General features: G+C 39.9%; 2 protein-coding genes across 5 annotated transcripts in view; both read right to left on the reverse strand.

The window, feature by feature from the left end:
- The window catches only part of LOC140372174 (leucine-rich repeat LGI family member 2-like), a 481,342-nt gene that overhangs the window by 288,551 nt on the left and 175,564 nt on the right, over window positions 1-17,227 (reverse strand). The window lies entirely within an intron of this gene.
- The window catches only part of LOC140372022 (ADAMTS-like protein 1), a 111,165-nt gene that overhangs the window by 18,596 nt on the left and 75,342 nt on the right, over window positions 1-17,227 (reverse strand). For 3 of the 4 annotated variants that reach the window (XM_072459275.1, XM_072459274.1, XM_072459277.1), the window contains exons 3-10: window positions 10,603-10,730; window positions 4,946-4,991; window positions 4,033-4,269; window positions 3,535-3,661; window positions 3,382-3,456; window positions 2,069-2,226; window positions 337-448; window positions 106-244 (exon numbers count right to left, since the gene is read on the reverse strand). In XM_072459275.1, the coding sequence (XP_072315376.1) occupies window positions 106-244; window positions 337-448; window positions 2,069-2,226; window positions 3,382-3,456; window positions 3,535-3,661; window positions 4,033-4,269; window positions 4,946-4,991; window positions 10,603-10,730 (1,022 nt within the window). Of the gene's footprint in view, window positions 1-105; window positions 245-336; window positions 449-2,068; window positions 2,227-3,381; window positions 3,457-3,534; window positions 3,662-4,032; window positions 4,270-4,945; window positions 4,992-10,602; window positions 10,731-16,794; window positions 16,937-17,227 lie in introns of those variants that run through there. The other variant, XM_072459276.1, reaches the window with a different exon arrangement.

A 17,227-nucleotide genomic window follows, 5' to 3' on the forward strand; every position in this document is an offset into this window, starting at 1 on the left:
CCAGAGAAGCTGCTATACAATAAAGACATGCTGACTCCATTCAAGGGAATTGACCCAACAACTGTCTTGTGATGCTCAACACATTTGCTACAGTAATTTACTAACCTGGCCAAACACGGCTCCATGTTGCACTCCTGAAGTTTGGGCTTAGGCTTAACATTTTCTGGGTAATAATGACAATACTGGTCCACCACCACCCGACTGGTCCGAAGATCAAAACACTCGGCTGACGTGAGCTGGTAGCCTGCGCAAAACAATGAATTACAGTCTTAAGAATTGAAAAAGATTGGATAGAACGTGTCATTTAGAGTGTTGGAGAGGTTTAAATGTCCTAACCTCCTCCACATGTGACGGAGCAGGGGAAAAAGTCTGTCTCTCTCCAGCGGTGAACGATGGGCTGGTAGTAGATGTACTGCGCCACGCTGTCGGCCCCCGTGGAAAACTGCACCTACAAGAACAGCCCTGCAATCTTAGAATATTTTATTTTTTAGCCCATGGCATCATAGCCCACAAACGTCAATCCAAAATGTACAACATGGACTGACTTTGATGACGTGACATAAACAGTGGTGGGAAGAAACTAAATACATGTATCCAAAATACATAAGAAGTATATTAACTGTGAGTATCTTTGTAATTCTGGTACAGTGACTCTTTATTTTGGTGGTATTCAGTTTAAATCCTAAAAACATAAAGTAATAAACGGCGGCACTTAGTCACACAAATGAGGCTACAAATTGCATGTCATTAAATCGACAAGACAGCTTGAAGTGAGTGCGATGTGATTTCCCTTCTCTAATAAGAGATGAATGAATGGATAATAAACGGTGCAACATAAAACTGTTCCTGAGAATGAGTTTATCCAATATCTTACTTTTACAATGCCATGATTCTATATTTTACTAAAACTAAACTTTCCAGCTACTTGTTCACATTCATGTGATTATTGTGGAAAGACATTCTGGCCTTTTGTAATTCAGTTTCCATCCATGACAGTTTGACCTGGCCCTGAATAGATTAGAAAATTACACACTTACAGCAGCTCAGATTTCTGTCTGCTCACTTTCAATTTATTGTGCTTTGCTGACTTTAACTGTTTACGAGGAGGGAAGTTTTCACAAGCGTTTCCCTCTTTGCGGCCTGTATAATTTTAATACAGGAAACCACCAGATATTTCACACCTATTTTGCCAGAAAGTGGTAAAATACTTGTGTATTATTCCTGTATCGGAAATTATCAAGAAATTATTCTGAAAGAAGGAAGATAAGAGAAGAGATTAAATCCAAATAACGCATAATTATCTTTGCTGTAAACAATGTCACTTTTGAGTCTAGTGTGGCAAACCAAATGATTTACCGGTATTCATATGTATATATATTCATACGTTTATTTGTAGAGCACAATTCATACACAAAGTATTCAAAGTTACCCTGGCTGACTCCAGATTGATCTGTGTCTCACTCTGAACCGAGTTCTTCACATGAATCAATCTGACAAGGCTCTTGACAGGATGTAAAAAATATGCTTCAAGCTGATTGGTCGAAGTGTAACAACAACGGCAGAAGCAGGAAAATCTAAATTGTGTTAAATCCAGTGTTCAGAAAAGCACAGTCCTCTTTCTCATTCTAAATGTTCAAAGGACCATTGTGTGCCCGTGTTTGAACAACAAAATAGTCCATATTTCACGGCCGTCGCTGCTGCCATGTTTGTTTTGTTTTGGCTTGTTTTGTCTTCCGCCCAAACCACAATGCTGCACTGTGATTGGTTCCAGTCCCGTCTCCAGGCTCTAAATGCCATGTGATTGGTCCGTTAAACCACTGGAGCGGACTGCAAACAAATCAGTGGGAGCCTAACAAGACAGATTCTATTAAGAGCTTATGGACTCACAAAAATTGCAAGAATTCATCTTGTCGGCAACAGATAAAATGCATTATAATGTATTAACAAAAAACTATTGGGGGTTATTGGAGATTTGCATTTCCTTGAATATAAAAAATATGTAAATAAGCTATATAAAAAAAGAGAATTACACATGAAATCTATTTGAAACTTGAATAGTCTATCTTACTTTGATGGTGAAGTCGGCTCCCAGCGGTCCAGTGATCCGTAGCACTTCCTTATCAGACAATTTCTGGTAGTCTAACGTTGTGTTCTCGAGGTGGTACTGCCCCGATTTGTCCAGGACGAGTTCACTTTTCACTCCTTGTAACGTCCTGCTCTCCACATCTAAAATAAAAGACAGAAATTAAACATTTTGGGTTCTCAAAAGGGACAGTGTACCTACCAAATTATGATTACTCTTTGAATAAACGCGGAACTAAACCTGGACTAAATCAGGACCAAACTAAAATCTACATCAGGACTGAACCAAGCTCAAAAAAGGATCAAACCAGGACAAATGAGAACGCAGCGACGACTTGCCACAAAAATCTTGTAAAAATCTCGTAAATTCATAGACTCTTGGACTGTGATGAAGAAATAAAGATCACTGTTTTGTTGGAGGCGCTTTTCAAATAGTAATAACATGGTAATTGATATAGAATAGTAACTGAGATAACAAGAGATTAAGGCATTTGGCTGCCGTGTTTCCATCATATTCCCAAGAAAATACATCCTCATGTTTCCTGATCATTTCCAGTCTTTTCAATGAACTATGGCTGGGATTAACTGCTATGACATAAAGTAGAATCCATCTCCATCCTAGTCCTTGGCACGTCAAAGCAGCACATGTTGATCTGCACATGGGCTCGTCCTGCAGTGGGCTGTCTGACCCCAGTTAACCCCTGACCTCACCGGTGGACATTTAAACAGAAACAATGAAAAACACGGGAACAAGCCGTAACTGCCAAAGACACATGGTTACAATTTAGGTGCCCTCAGCAACAAGAGAGTAAAGGCAGGGAAATATTTCATGAAACATCTGCCAATTCATCCAATGAGAAAAGACTATTTGGCGAGTAAAACATGTAACATTTGTGATTAATTTAACTCAAAGGGGAAAGTGATGCCAGTAAAATTTGTCAAATTTCTGATTTGTTTTTTTTTTTCATGGGATTTTCAGTACTTGGGTTAAATAAAAAAAAAATAATGCTGAGGTGGATCATTTTTTTTAGTGAGAAGGTACATGTTTCAACCACCCAAAAATAAACTTTAATTAAGAACAATCTTGCCTGTAACAATATGTCTAACCCAGTCAAAGAACAAATGTTTAGTTGTGGTTTCAGTCCCAGTTTGAGTCCACAGCTAATAAAATATTTTTCCAATTTTAATTTGGGATTATTGATTTGTTTGCTCAGAAAACAAAGCAATGTCTTGAATATTACAATATATTTAATGATCTCATCTTTGATGGAAACGCACCCTGGACCTACCAGGACTTACACAAGTGATCCGGGCCTTTCAGCACCAACCGAACCTGACGACTTTTGTAGGGAATCGAAACCACTATGTCCTCAGCTTTGAAAGAGAAAAAACAAATAAATAAATTGTTCCAGCACCTAAAACATTGACTTTGAAGTTATCAAGCTTGTGTACTTTTTCCTGATGCATGCTGGGACTTGTAGTGTCCTCGCACCAGCCTGCAAGACGACCCGTCTCCATTGCAGACTCCGCAGTTGTCCTCCTTCGCTGTGCTTCCCAGCTCGTGATCACAACCAACAATCTGCAAACCACAATGGAAAATTGCACATGATTTATTTATTGTGCAATAGCAACGTGGAGACATTGTGTATTTTGATTTGTAACACCCCTATTGTTTCACATCTATTATCTACATTTATATAACATGGCTCTGAGCAGCTCTTCGGGTTTCACTAAAATCGCTCTCCTCGTCTCTGTTTAGCATTTCTTAGATTGGTCTGATTGATGGCCTTGTACGTTGCTAAGACAAAACTCCAACCACAAAGTATGGTATAAAAACACACAGAGATTGTAATGACACTTTGCCTTAGGAAGCCACTCTACTCAAGTATTTCCTGTAATGTCAGTCAAAAAAAACATTGATTATTAACTGCTCCAGCATATGCCTCGTACCTGACAAGCTCCACTGATGCACATGTCCAGGGATTCAGTATAACAGCGCGTCCCGTCCAGCACTTTAGGGGCTAGCTCCATTATTAAGCCGGACGCCCTGGATTTGCACTTGAGAGCGCAGGGGTTTTCCGGGTCGTTGGCGACAGGCAGCCACTCGTGATATCGGCCCTGGTATCGGACGTCCGCGTGGGCCGAGCACTGCTGGGCACGGAAATCACCGGACTCCGGGGGGCAATCCTAAAAACAAGATGCTAAAGGTGAATTAAGGGATATTTTTGACAGGTATCCCACTATTAGTACTTAATTTACACATTTCATCTATCAGTTAAGTTAGGTTTTAATTTTTGTGATATATTATTGTATTTTTGCTTTCAGCCCGTTATAGATTACCGTCAATATACCATGTTTTCAGTGCATAATAACCAATTTTGCCATAACCAATCGCTTCGGGATTGCCAGAAAGAGCCAGTTACACAGGGATGTTGTGTACATTGGAATTACAGTTACAATTAGTCACATTAATACAGAGATTGAAAACTTATTATTTAAATTGAACATTTAGAGACAAAAGTGGGTGAATATTGTATGTTTTCTAGAGTCAAAGTTAAATAATATCATAAGAATATCAGATAAAACTCCACAATGACTTTTCATTTGAATGTCAGCACACAGCAATCCCTCTGAGCTTATAGCAAGCAGAAAATTGCATATTGATTTGCCATAGATTCTGCACTCGATGTCCTTTATGCCACAATCCTCTTATGATCATATAAAAAAGAAGATAAACTTTCTTTTTTACTCTTTCACCACAACAGATCACCTTCTCCGTGTGACCTTTGGGTTTATTCCAAAAGTAAAGTTCTCCAGGGAACTATTGGCGCCTGCTACATAGAGATGCGCGTGCTGGACTCACCACATTACTGCACGTCTGATACTTGATATTCTGCCCCTCGCAGGTTCTGTAAAAAAGGGAAGATTATAAATGTGACTAAAAATACTCTTGGGGTGAACGATAAAACCGACCAAAATACACAAGAGGATTCAAGCGCCAGACCAAATGGTATTTTAACAATAGACTCCAATCATTTTTGAATTGCGGGGTGGAAAGCGAGACCCCTGGATTGATGTGGCAAGTCTTAAAATAATATCGTGGGCCCAAATGTTAAGAAAACTGTGTAAGAAGTCGAGCCTGTCAAATGGTGGCACAAGACCAATAAGAAAGTGCCATGGCTGGCTTATTGCCCCACAACAAGAGGGTTTCCGGTTTGTGGTATCAGTTCTTGTTGTTTCCCCCCAGATAGGTACTCCTCCTATTCAACATAATAAATTAGGCCTACCCAATAACAAACCAGCTATACAAGTGATTTATAGGTGGAACTGCGAACACACCTATTCTAAATCCAGCCAGACATTGTTCAAGCTTGGTAAATTAGGGCCTGTTGACACATAAAAGTAGTTGTAGTAATAAAAAAAAGTTGGATTGTGTAGTTATATAGTTATTACTTTGGTTATAGCCTTGCCTGCTAAAAATGATATTAAAAATAATGTCTGAGCATCCATTATGAGGAACTAAACATAACATTTTTTACATCCCGTGTAAATTTACAGCCGTCGAGGACAACTTTATCCGCGCGAGCATCCCATTTGTAAAAGTAATAGCCTCAAATAAAGATGTACGGCTTTATATAAGGGGACAGACAGAGGGGAAATGGAGAAAAGGGAAATCCAAGGAAATGTAAACACTGGCTTTAGCTTTATATAGCAGCCGTAGTTCCTAAAGACATCGCTCCCTCCGTCTGCTCAACACATTGGAGCAGTTTGGAATCGCAGCGGCGCCCAAATTATAAACCAACCACTTATCGAAAATACAATTTCCTTCAGCGCTTTGATGCTGAAGTGATGATTCTCTTCTGATGGCGCCGTATGATGGGACAATTCCCCCACCTCTCATTGGAAACTAATCAAAGGATAGTCGTCCAAAATTAGGGACATAAGAGGAATTCCTATGTCACTGGCCCTCAGCTAATCTGTAATCATGATTGGAGTTAGCATCGCGGAGTTCGGACTTCCCAGACGCAAGGAAAAACTTGGGAGTATTTTATAATGTTATCCCTTCGAGCGAATGTGGAGCGTGGGGCATGGCAAGAACATTATATGGATACAGACGGTCACCGTGGCCAAGTAAAATAGCAAGTCACAGAAGCGAAAGCCCGTGAGTTGAGAGACAGGTAGCGAAGATTGGAATGGAAAATCACGAGACAACTAATATATAACGGAGTGTTAAAAGGGGCTAACAAATAAAAAAAAATTCGCCTTTCATTTCCTCTTGACTTTGGACAGCGGCGAAGTCGAGGCTAAGCAGGGATAGGACTCAGACTTCCATCGTGGCGTCATCTCAGGTTAGGGAAAAATGAAATGGCTGGAATATCAGAATCAAATAACTTGCAGACTTTGACCTCTCGGTGCCAAAAATATACAAAAGTGCACTCAAAATACTTCAAAGCGCGCGCCCCACCGTAAAACTAGCATATGTTGGATTTTATTACGATAACATCTAAGAATATCAAATATGCGGTCGCCATTCATCTGGCTCACGATGTTTTTGCAGCGAATGTCATCGACTTCTCCGAGTAAAGTCAAAGCGATTGCGTGGCGGTTTTGTTGACCTTTGCCATCATTTTGATCAATATGCAGTAAGTGTGGAGATGGCAGATTTAGTGACGCCACAGATGTTCTCCTGCTGTGAGCGCCGCTGAGGTACGAAGGAAAAAAGGATAGAAAGGTCCAATACAAGCAATTGACATGGATTAATTACCTTCAGCGAGGAGGTTCTGTTTTCACTCGTTTTTGTCGCTTGTTAGCAGAGTAACTTATACAAAAATATGAGCCCGCTATCGATTACACTCATCCAGAAAGATTAGTCACGAGCAGTCAAGGGAACGAAACATAGGAATATTTGAAAGATTTTGCGTTATAGCACGAAATGATATGATTCAGTGATTTGACAACCTCGTCATTCTTGCAACTGACAGCAAGCTTGTATAATTGGCGGAACGAGGCATCTGGTGTTCAATCAATGCACTGTGTGGCATCAGGCTTCAGTTTGAGTCTATACCCGGGGCGGTTTATCACACTTCCACATTGCAAGAGCTAGGAGAAGAAGGAGAAGAAGTGTTTCAACTCAACGAAACAGTGACGGAAAACGTTTTGTCTTCGAAGACTTCAATTTTCTTTCTTTTGCCATTGCAAGATGGGGTCAAATCCACTCTACACAATATGAATTTGTTGCATTTAACCTCACAACCTTAAGTGTAGGAACTGTGTACACAAACGGCCCACTGTAGTTGACTTGGCCTTGGCTGATGCTCTTAATACCGAACTGTTTCAAGTTTCACATTTCTGAAGGATGCATGGCTTTTGTTAGATTTACTACTGTGTTTTCTACATGGCAACGCAGAGGGTGGTCTCTGCAGAGTACAGTCATGCAAGCACAGTGCCAGGCTCCGCTGCCATTGCGTTGGAAAAAACTCTTAATGACAACGGCTGCACAATTGGCTTTAAAAAAACAGACTTCAAAAACCACTGGAGAAATCCCAAAACGCCAGAGTCATTTGGCCCCACCGCCTGCTACTTCTGTAATCACTGACCCAAAACATAGTAAAAACATCCTTATCAGTAATTACAAAGTTATTCCAAGGCCTTAGATGAGGAACTATTTCCAGAAGGGTTGTCAGTTAGCATTACCAGTTGCACTTTTCTTTCTAATCATCATTCAAGTCAAGCAGAGGCTGGTTTTTGTTTGGAAACAGAAAAAAAAAGTTCCGATCTCGACTCATTTGCCAGTTGCGTGCCACATAAATCAGCGACTATTGCTTTCTCGTGCCACAATACCCAATCCATATGCCAATACGACTTCAAATGCCTGTTAATAATGTACTTTTGATCAGGTCAAGTGTTGTTATGGGCAAGTATAATGGAAACCAGGCGTTTAGATCGTATGGCTTTTTGCAGTAGCAGTGCGGGCAAAGGTCACGGAGTTGGAGTGATATTGGTTGGGAGGGCGTTGCAGGCAAGTATCCAAGTCTTGCTTTCCATAAGGGGACTTGTATATGGTCTTTTAATGACACTTTTTGATCTTCCACCGGGGGCTATGCTGTTAAACCCCTCAGACCTTTCTCAAGCAAAAACGGTACGACAAACGGGTTGCTAATTTCCACAAAAAACTCCCACACATACTTTAGCAAGTTTGAGTATTCTAACACGTACAACGTCCCACGCAGACCTCAGACCCCTAACACCTTTAAAGCACCTCAATCACTTTTTACAGTCAATAGTATTAAATTTTTTCCCCCAACCAAATTATTTATGGTGCAAGGTAGCTGAGCGGAGAGGAATTGCACACCTCAAAACACCCACTAAACTTAATGTTTACTGTGCAGAAGGAGTTATTGCTGGAAGCTATTTAGCACTTAGAGGGTATGAGGCGTAAACACATTAAAAATTCAACATTGAATCTTCAGAGGCACATTTTGTCCACTATAGCAATGGCTGGTGTAAGACATTTGCATTTTGTCAATGGACCATTTCCAAACTATTCAGCACAAAAACACAGTATTTTGAGAAATGTCCTCTGCTGTTTTAGTTTGAATTTTAATGATGTTCTGAGTAAAAAAAGAAAGAAAGAAAATGAACTAGCTTGGCATTTTTGCATAATTTAATAATATATACTGTATATCTATACATACATATGAGATATATATATACAATGATGATGTGTTTAGCTGAAATATTGTTTTCCAGATGCTCGCGTTTACAATTTCATACAATTCACCACACACTGAGCTACTTTACTTCCCTGGGGAAACGGATGATGGCTGCCAGTCTGCATCTCCACGCCTTCAATCACCACTGATCCATCACGCACACATCACATTCACATTTTTACTAAGAGCACAACAACACTAAGCACTTGTCGGAGCTGGAACCACAAACCTTTGGGCTTCGCTTGTCGCAGATTTAGTGATGGGCAACAATTGTACACATAAGTAATAGTAATAAAAGCGTGTAATCGTAATAGAATAGGCAGAAGAAACAATAATGTTAGTTTACAAAATCTCTTCCGACATATTGATGGTAGTCCCCTGCAGAGAGAACTTTACAGCCACTCTATGTCCACTTGAACTTCACTTGTTTATGACCTCACGGCTTGATCTTTGGCTGCTCCCGCATGAACGGAGGCGACTGTAGAGGCAGTGCTACCTCTCACCAGTGCGCACTACATTCTGGGAACAGTAAAATCCAGGAATCCGGTGAAGTCACCCTCCAGCTATTTCCCAGTCCATAAAAGTGACAACATTTCTATGGAAAACATACTCTTTTCCCCTCTTGTACTTCAAATCCTTTCGTAATTGTCCACTTTGCCCTCACAGTACACTAGTATCCAGCTTTCATCTTGCAGCTAGAGGCGAAGTTTGAAGCCTCAAGCCAAACGAGCAACTTTGGCACGGGAATAAAAGGTCCGAACATTTTTTAGATTTAAGCCTGGATGATGAGGAGTGTATCCAAGCATGGTGAGTTCAAAGTTTGTCACGAAAACGTTATTCAAAATGACAAGCACTTCTTTGGTGAGAGACGGTGATGGTGATGCATTTGGTCATTACTAAAAAGCAGATTGTTCTAGATGATTTCAAGACATGGACTAGAACTGCAAGGTGGATGGGCAAGTGGTATTGGTTGACCCCCACGGCCTATTTAGCATGCATCCTGTGTGCTCCCCTTACAACCTCACGGGGCCGAGGCGATTGATGAGATTTACTTGCACGATTAGAGGCTAGGACTGGTATTATTTGACAGCCAGAAGTGAAAAAGCTCCTCTCCCCTGCCTCTCCTGGTACACTAAGCTAACATATGGCGCGCTAATGGAAAACAGCCCCCCTCTCAGTTAAACATGAGGGCTACCTTGACTAGTGTTCGAACAGACTTTAACAAATTGTCTGAGGGATGAGTCTATTTATCAAAAGTCTAATGAGCTCATTATCAGAGTTGCGCACATATGTTCGGCATATGTTTTTAAAGATTACATAACAGTAAAGTATAGTCAAAAGTAGCAGTAATTCTAGGACAATGAAAATTCCGCATGGTGGTGGTGGTGGTATTATCAAGTACTTTGAATTGAAATAGTTTGTACTTCATATTTTAACCTTTTTTTGAAGTCATTAGCTTCTTCAAAGTTGTATTTTGATTGATTCATGTATGTTTGAGTCATCCTGCGTTCAAGGCTTGAGTACACAGAAAATGTCTGTATTCACCCACCCCCTGTCTCCACCCACTTCTCTTTTTGCGATTAGACTCAAAATCAGACATGAAGGGGGTTTGTATCTTATTCAATCTGAGGTTTTGTGTGCTTTTTCCATAAGAGGGAGAAAACAAGGAGTTAAAAATATTGAACCGTTCACTCAACAGCTCATGAAAATTACACCAATAAACATATGCCACGGGAAGCAAGATTAAAACACTGAATTCACACAAATTAACATAAGATTAAACCAAAATGACTTGACAGAGCCTTACTTGGAGCTAAGACATCTCCGTAGTGAGTAGGACGCACCGCCTCCACAGGTACGAGAACATTCACTCCACGATCCCCAGGCATCCCAAAGAGTGTCCCTGTCTTCTTCTGACCGGGCCGTCCTGGAACTCTACACAAAAATATACGCAACGTTTTAATACCCAGTAACAACTTTTTACTTTCAAATGTGACAGAAGTGAATGCCCAAACATCAGGCATTTTTCAAGTTTAGCTCGGTCAATTGCATAGCTCTGTATTTGGAAACAGAAATGACTTGTAATGCTCAAGGATCCAAAATCAATATTAGATGCATTTTGAGGCCCCGAGGGCAATTCTTCAACTTTTTACAACATTCAAGGTCTACTGTAGTTCTCAAAGATTTTTTAAAGTAATCTAATTCACATTTAAAATCTGAATCCTGCAAAATGGTTGATATGTTCCAAGGCAGTGTTGGATCATTTGCATTAAGTAAAGATTGATGTAGTCTGCTTTCTGAAAACAGAAAAAGAGTATTTTCAGGGACACAGGAGGTAGAAAGTGCTTTTAGGGTTGATTAATGGAGCAAAAGCGAATCAGCGCTAACATTGGCACCAAATTGCTCAGCTCTCGTGGCAGAAGGAATGTTTCAAAATACTGTGTGGTACAATGGCATTCTCCTGCAAAAGCCAAATCAGTTTTTAAAAAATGTCATAGCTTTCTCCAACAATAGCTGCCTTTTGGATTTTAGTAGAACCATGACTGCGCATTGTACGGCTGAACAAATTGTTCCAACACTTCTATTGTGCGCTTTCGGCAAAGGCATCTTAGCTCTACAGGAAATGGGCTTTGGGGTTTGATGGAAACTGAAAAAGAAATACATTATATACCACAATACATTTATTTGAGTAGATTTTTAGAGCTTTGTTGTAGAAATAGTATGCTAGCAGTTGTTGTTGTGATCTTTAGTAGTAGCAGTAGTAGTAGTATTAGCAGCAACTAGTGGTAGCAGTAAAAACAATATCCGTAAATTACTGAAGATTAGGAAACAGATCATTCAAGGTTTTCCTGACTTCAAATAAAAATAGATAAATGTAGCATTGGTAGTACCAGCTGTAACAGGAGCAATTGATGCTGGTCATATTTTGTTAGCTGAAGGAATCCTTCAAGCAAACCAGCAAACTATGTTCTCAGGTTTTCAGGGTGACCCCGCTCTCCTCAGACACCGCATAAAGAAGTCTAGTCTGTCACGTTTATGTGTAGCACCTGCTCCTGGGAAGATTTATGCCCATGGAACTGTCAGGACCTTTACTGTAAACCTGTAGGATTGTGTGAGGAAGTTGGTTTGACCTTTGTTGACCTTTCCTCCCAACAGCATGGCATTGTGACACGCTGTCTGCGAAGATAAATGGACCACGGAGTCGAAAGTAGATATGAACCATAATATTGTTCTAATTGTTTTCTTTGGGTCACAGTGGTGGAAGCCAATGGAGAGTTGACATTATTAGAAGTGGACTGATATAAACGACGAGCTGATGAGAACTGTGTATAAAAACTGAGCTGGGAGTCGAAACTACTACTAAGAGAAGATAAGATAAGCCTTTATTTGTCCACACAATGGGGACATTTTGGTGTTGCAACACAAGCAGGTACAGAAGTAAAAGAACAGATAACTTATAGAAAGCTTTAAGGAAAAAAACACTCTTAATAGAAAAGCACTTATTCAAAAAAAAATCTTATATTCTTGATTAAAACAAAAGAATAATAGTAGTGACAAAAGTAACTCTCTTATTTACAGCAGTTATATGGACGGAGAATATTGCACCAATATGATTGAGTATATGAGTATTGCGTATGAATATGACAGTATTGCACATGATTAAGTCAGTATTACACATGATTAAGTCAGTATTGCACATGATTAGGTCAGTATTGCACATGGATATGACAGTATTGCACATGATTAGGTCAGTATTGCACATGGATATGACAGTATTGCACATGATTAGGTCAGTATTGCACATGATTAGGTCAGTATTGCACATGGATATGACAGTAATGCACATGATTATGTCAGTATTGCACATGGATATGACAGTATTGCACATGATTAGGTCAGTATTGCACATGGATATGACAGTATTGCACATGATTAGGTCAGTATTGCACATGATTAGGTCAGTATTGCACATGGATATGACAGTAATGCACATGATTATGTCAGTATTGCACATGGATATGACAGTATTGCACATGATTAGGTCAGTATTGCACATGGATATGACAGTATTGCACATGATTAGGTCAGTATTGCACATGGATATGACAGTATTGCACATGATTATGTCAGTATTGCACATGGATATGACAGTATTGCACATGATTATGTCAGTATTGCACATGGATATGACAGTATTGCACATGATTAGGTCAGTATTGCACATGGATATGACAGTATTGCACATGATTATGTCAGTATTGCACATGGATATGACAGTATTGCACATGATTATGTCAGTATTGCACATGGATATGACAGTATACACGTGTTCAGGGCTAACAGTGTTTGTTGTAAAGTCTGACAGCAGCAGGAAGGAAAGACCTGCTACTATCATCACATTATTATAGCTTTAACCAATGTAACTACCGTATTTTCTGCACTATAAGGCGCACTTAAAAGGCGCACTTAAAAGCCTTTGATTTTCTCAAAAAACAACAGTGTGCCTTATCATCCAGTGTGGCTTATATATGGATTCATTCTGGTTGTGCTTACTGACCTCGAAGTGATTTTGTGTGGTACATGTTTTGTTTTGCCTAATGCGCTTTATATAAAAGATCGAAAATAGACCATTAATTGACAGTGTGCCTTATAATCCAGTACGCCCTATAGTGCGGAAAATACTGCGTCCAAGCCACAACTACTGCAAGTACAACAATCAATATTATTTTAAAATGTTACTTTTTAATCTATTCTGTATGTACAAAGTATGCGTCTCTCGCCTCACGGCAAGAAGGTTCTGTGTTCAAATCCTGGTGTGCGTGGGGCCTTTCTGTGGGGAATTTGCATGTTCTCCCTGTGTCTGCGTAGGTTTCCTCCAGATTCCCCTACCATTAAAAATGTATCATTAAACAATAGGCTCCTCCCCTCTGGGGCCAGGACTCCCGGAAAAAGAGATGCTAAATCCAGTGGGACGTTCCTGGTTAAATAAAGGTCAGTAGCATTTAAATCTATTTTTTATTCATACACATATTTTTGCACCTCTATTTTATCATAGTCTATATATAGATTTGTTTAACCTTTATAATTATTCATTGTTTTATGTTGGGCCTTACAGCTGAAGCAAGTTCCTGAATTGTTAATTAAAGATTGTTAATAATAAAGTAACTTTTACTTACTTGCTGCACAGTAATACTATAAAAACAATGACATGGTGATTTAATAAATGAAATAAGTAAAACGCATTTATTAAAAACTTAACTGCAAAAAAAAAGAAAAAGCACTTTCACCTCATTAATAGAATCTAGTGGACGTAAGTATATATTGGAAATGTAATTCTGTAGATTGCTATCTCCGGTGAACAGCAGAGCGGTTTAAACAGATTCACTGATGCGTGCAGCCAAACACGCCACCACTTTCTTCCCGGAGCCAAGTATTTCAAAGTTTGGATCTTCTGTAAATAAACACAAACTGAAATCTGGGCAGCTGCTGAGCACGCCACCTTCCTTTGAAAAGCAATCAGCAAATTTTTCACCCAATTACAACTGGGGGCTGTGTAGGAAAGCCAGAGGAGCCGACGGGGAGGGGCTGATGAAGAGGAGTTAGTATTAGCTTGTTTGGCCGACTGTAACGGCATTGTTCTGGACGGAGGAGGTCGGACATGCGGCTCCACTCGGCCCCGTAGCCATCCCGCTGGGGTTTGGATTCAAATATTTGGCATCCGATAACCACTTGGATACTTGCACGGCCTACATCAATACAAAGTCCCACCTCCAACACTATGATCCCTCCAGGGCTTTATTTGCACTGGCCTGGACCACGCAGCGAAGCAGACCGCACGTCGAATCAAGATACTGGACAATAACTACAGCGAGGTGTGAAAAAATGTGAACCAAAGGCGTTACAATAATTCTAGACTTTATTTTTGCTACGAAAGTTAATGATTTTTCCAATATTGAGTTTCCGAGTGGGTTTCGATCTAAGTTTAGTGTCAGCAGTGTTTTCAGTGATTTGGAGTGAGACTAGAAATACTTAAAGAGATATTACCTCCACGAAGAGTTAAAAGAATTGTGTGGTTCAACGGAAAGAGCCTTTACATCAGAACTCGACTCACAGTTAAATATGCTCCAAAATCCCAACCAAAACAAGGTGCTCCGGCAATAGAAAGCAGCATATCTTTTCAGAATTAGCTGCAATGTTGAACCCTTTTTGAACAGATCAGTAACACATTCCACAAGCTGATGATGAGTATTTTGTGCCATTCCCAAGCTTAATTAAGAGCTGAACTAAAAAGCATAACGTGTGTAGCAAAGATCTGTCAACAGCGAGTAACTGTACATTAAGAGACAGGTTGCTAAATAAATCTGACCCACAAGAAGAGTAGTTATTGCGACAGAAGTGACAAATAGGAATGCAGAATATAATATACAGTAGAACTCAGTGCGGGGGAAAAAAAAAAAAAAAAAAACGCACTAAAAACAATAGTTCTTGTCATAAAATTCCAGATGAAAAAATAAATAAATCCTAAATTAAACACTCGAAGTAAGGATGTCAAGATTGTTCAGTTAATCGACAATCATGATTATTCAAGTCACAAAATATAATAATCAGGACTATTTTAGAAGCAATATCAATTCGTAAAGTATTTTTATCTGGCCGTTTTTGTCATATTTATTTTATTTTGTCATTCAGAAAGTTTGATTTCGCGAAAGTAACGTGTTAGACAATGGGAATGAAAAAAAAAGAAAGCTGTCAAGCTCTCAGTAATTGTGAATAATTGTTCAATCGTGATGTTTTTTGATTTTGTGACGTCCCGAAACTGAAGTCTCCTTCCCGTCTCTAACCCTTTTAACTTTTAACCTCAACTTCAGTCTTCGATGTCACATTCTTGGCTCAGTTTTGCTCAAGTTTACAGATTATCCAGTCAAAGCTCCAGCTCTTAACACACTGAGGCAGCAGATATGACTTGGACTCAAGAAGTAGCACATGTGGCTTCCGGATCTCCCCTTGGCTGACGTTTGAAAGAGGAAATGAGCAGATGATAAAAGCACCACTGATCACGGTATTATATGTTATCCTGGTGGACCGAGTCGATTTGACTCACCTGTCAGGAAGGAAAAAGCTATAGGGACATTTTACTCAAAGATGGAAAACTCCTTGAAGAGAAATGTGAAACTCTGTGCCTTCTTTTGCAGACTGTGTCAATATACGAAACGTGGATGGCCTTTTCAGTTGGCAGGACACACGATCTTCGCACATCTGCTCAATCCCTTGTCGTGTGGGACATCCATCACACCGAGCACTGGCCCTAAGACAGTGCTTTTAATATAAAGTAGTCACAGAAAACAACACGCGGAAATGTTGGTTTTACAGATGCAAAGATATACTGTAAGTTGTCTGCTTAGTTTTGCAATATCAACTAAAATACTTTAATTTGACAAAGGCATCAATTTATTCTTATTTTACGTGTCATTTTTGAGGCACTGTTAAACAACGACATAGGTTATTTTACATTTTGTTCATTGTAAACTACATTTTAGATCTAAAACGTGTTAGTAATAGAAATGGACAATTGACTTCCCGTTCAAAACAGGAAGCTCCACCTCTTCTTAGTGACATTTCACCATTAGACGCAGCAGATTTTCATTCAAGTGTTTTTAATGTTCAAAAATGGCATGTGGCAAATGGCATTTTTGAACCCTACATGTCTGATTTATTTGAAGTACAGCGCAGAGATAGGGGACAGGTGAAAACAGAGCATTTCTGAGCACTGAGGATTACTCAAACACGACTTGCACGAAACACAACATTGAGTTAAGTTGTATCTTTTAGCCATAACATGGTCAAAAAGCACATTAAAGTCAGTTTGTGAGTGCTCTCAGTCATCAAAATATGAAAACAACTGTACCACTAACATGCATATATATGTTTTCCATTCAAATCACTGAATTTGTCCTAAAGCTGAGAACACACAGATAAATCCATAGATTGCAGTGCATACCAGGGTGAGCAGAGTGGTGAGTAAGAGGCGGTAGAGTGAAGCGTGCTGCTCCATGCCTGTCCAAAGCCACTGCCTCTGGGGTGATGCTCCGGTGCGCTGCCTTCTCCTCTCTAGGCTTCCCTCGCTCTGATCTCCAGGACTAACTGGCGAACAGGAGGGGGAGGAGGAGGAGAGTTGAGACGACCTGCTCTGTGTGTGTAAGATTTCTGATGGTGGGGGGAGTAATCTCTGCGCTCCAGGTCTGGCACACTGGCCAATCAATAAAGGACTTCAATGCAGCAGGCTTTAAATGGGGCACGGAGCCAGCAGCGACATCGCGGCTTCACACAGTTTGGACAGAAAAGAATTTAAAAAACAGTCACGCACACAGCAATTTTTGTTCGGTAACTTTGGGTAATATATTTCAGTTTCAATTGTCTTGATAATAAAGCAT

Source organism: Eucyclogobius newberryi, unplaced genomic scaffold (assembly GCF_026437365.1).
Source record: "Eucyclogobius newberryi isolate DKJ021-1_F unplaced genomic scaffold, fEucNew1.0.hap1 SCAF_22, whole genome shotgun sequence".
NCBI classification, from domain to species: domain Eukaryota; kingdom Metazoa; phylum Chordata; class Actinopteri; order Gobiiformes; family Gobiidae; genus Eucyclogobius; species Eucyclogobius newberryi.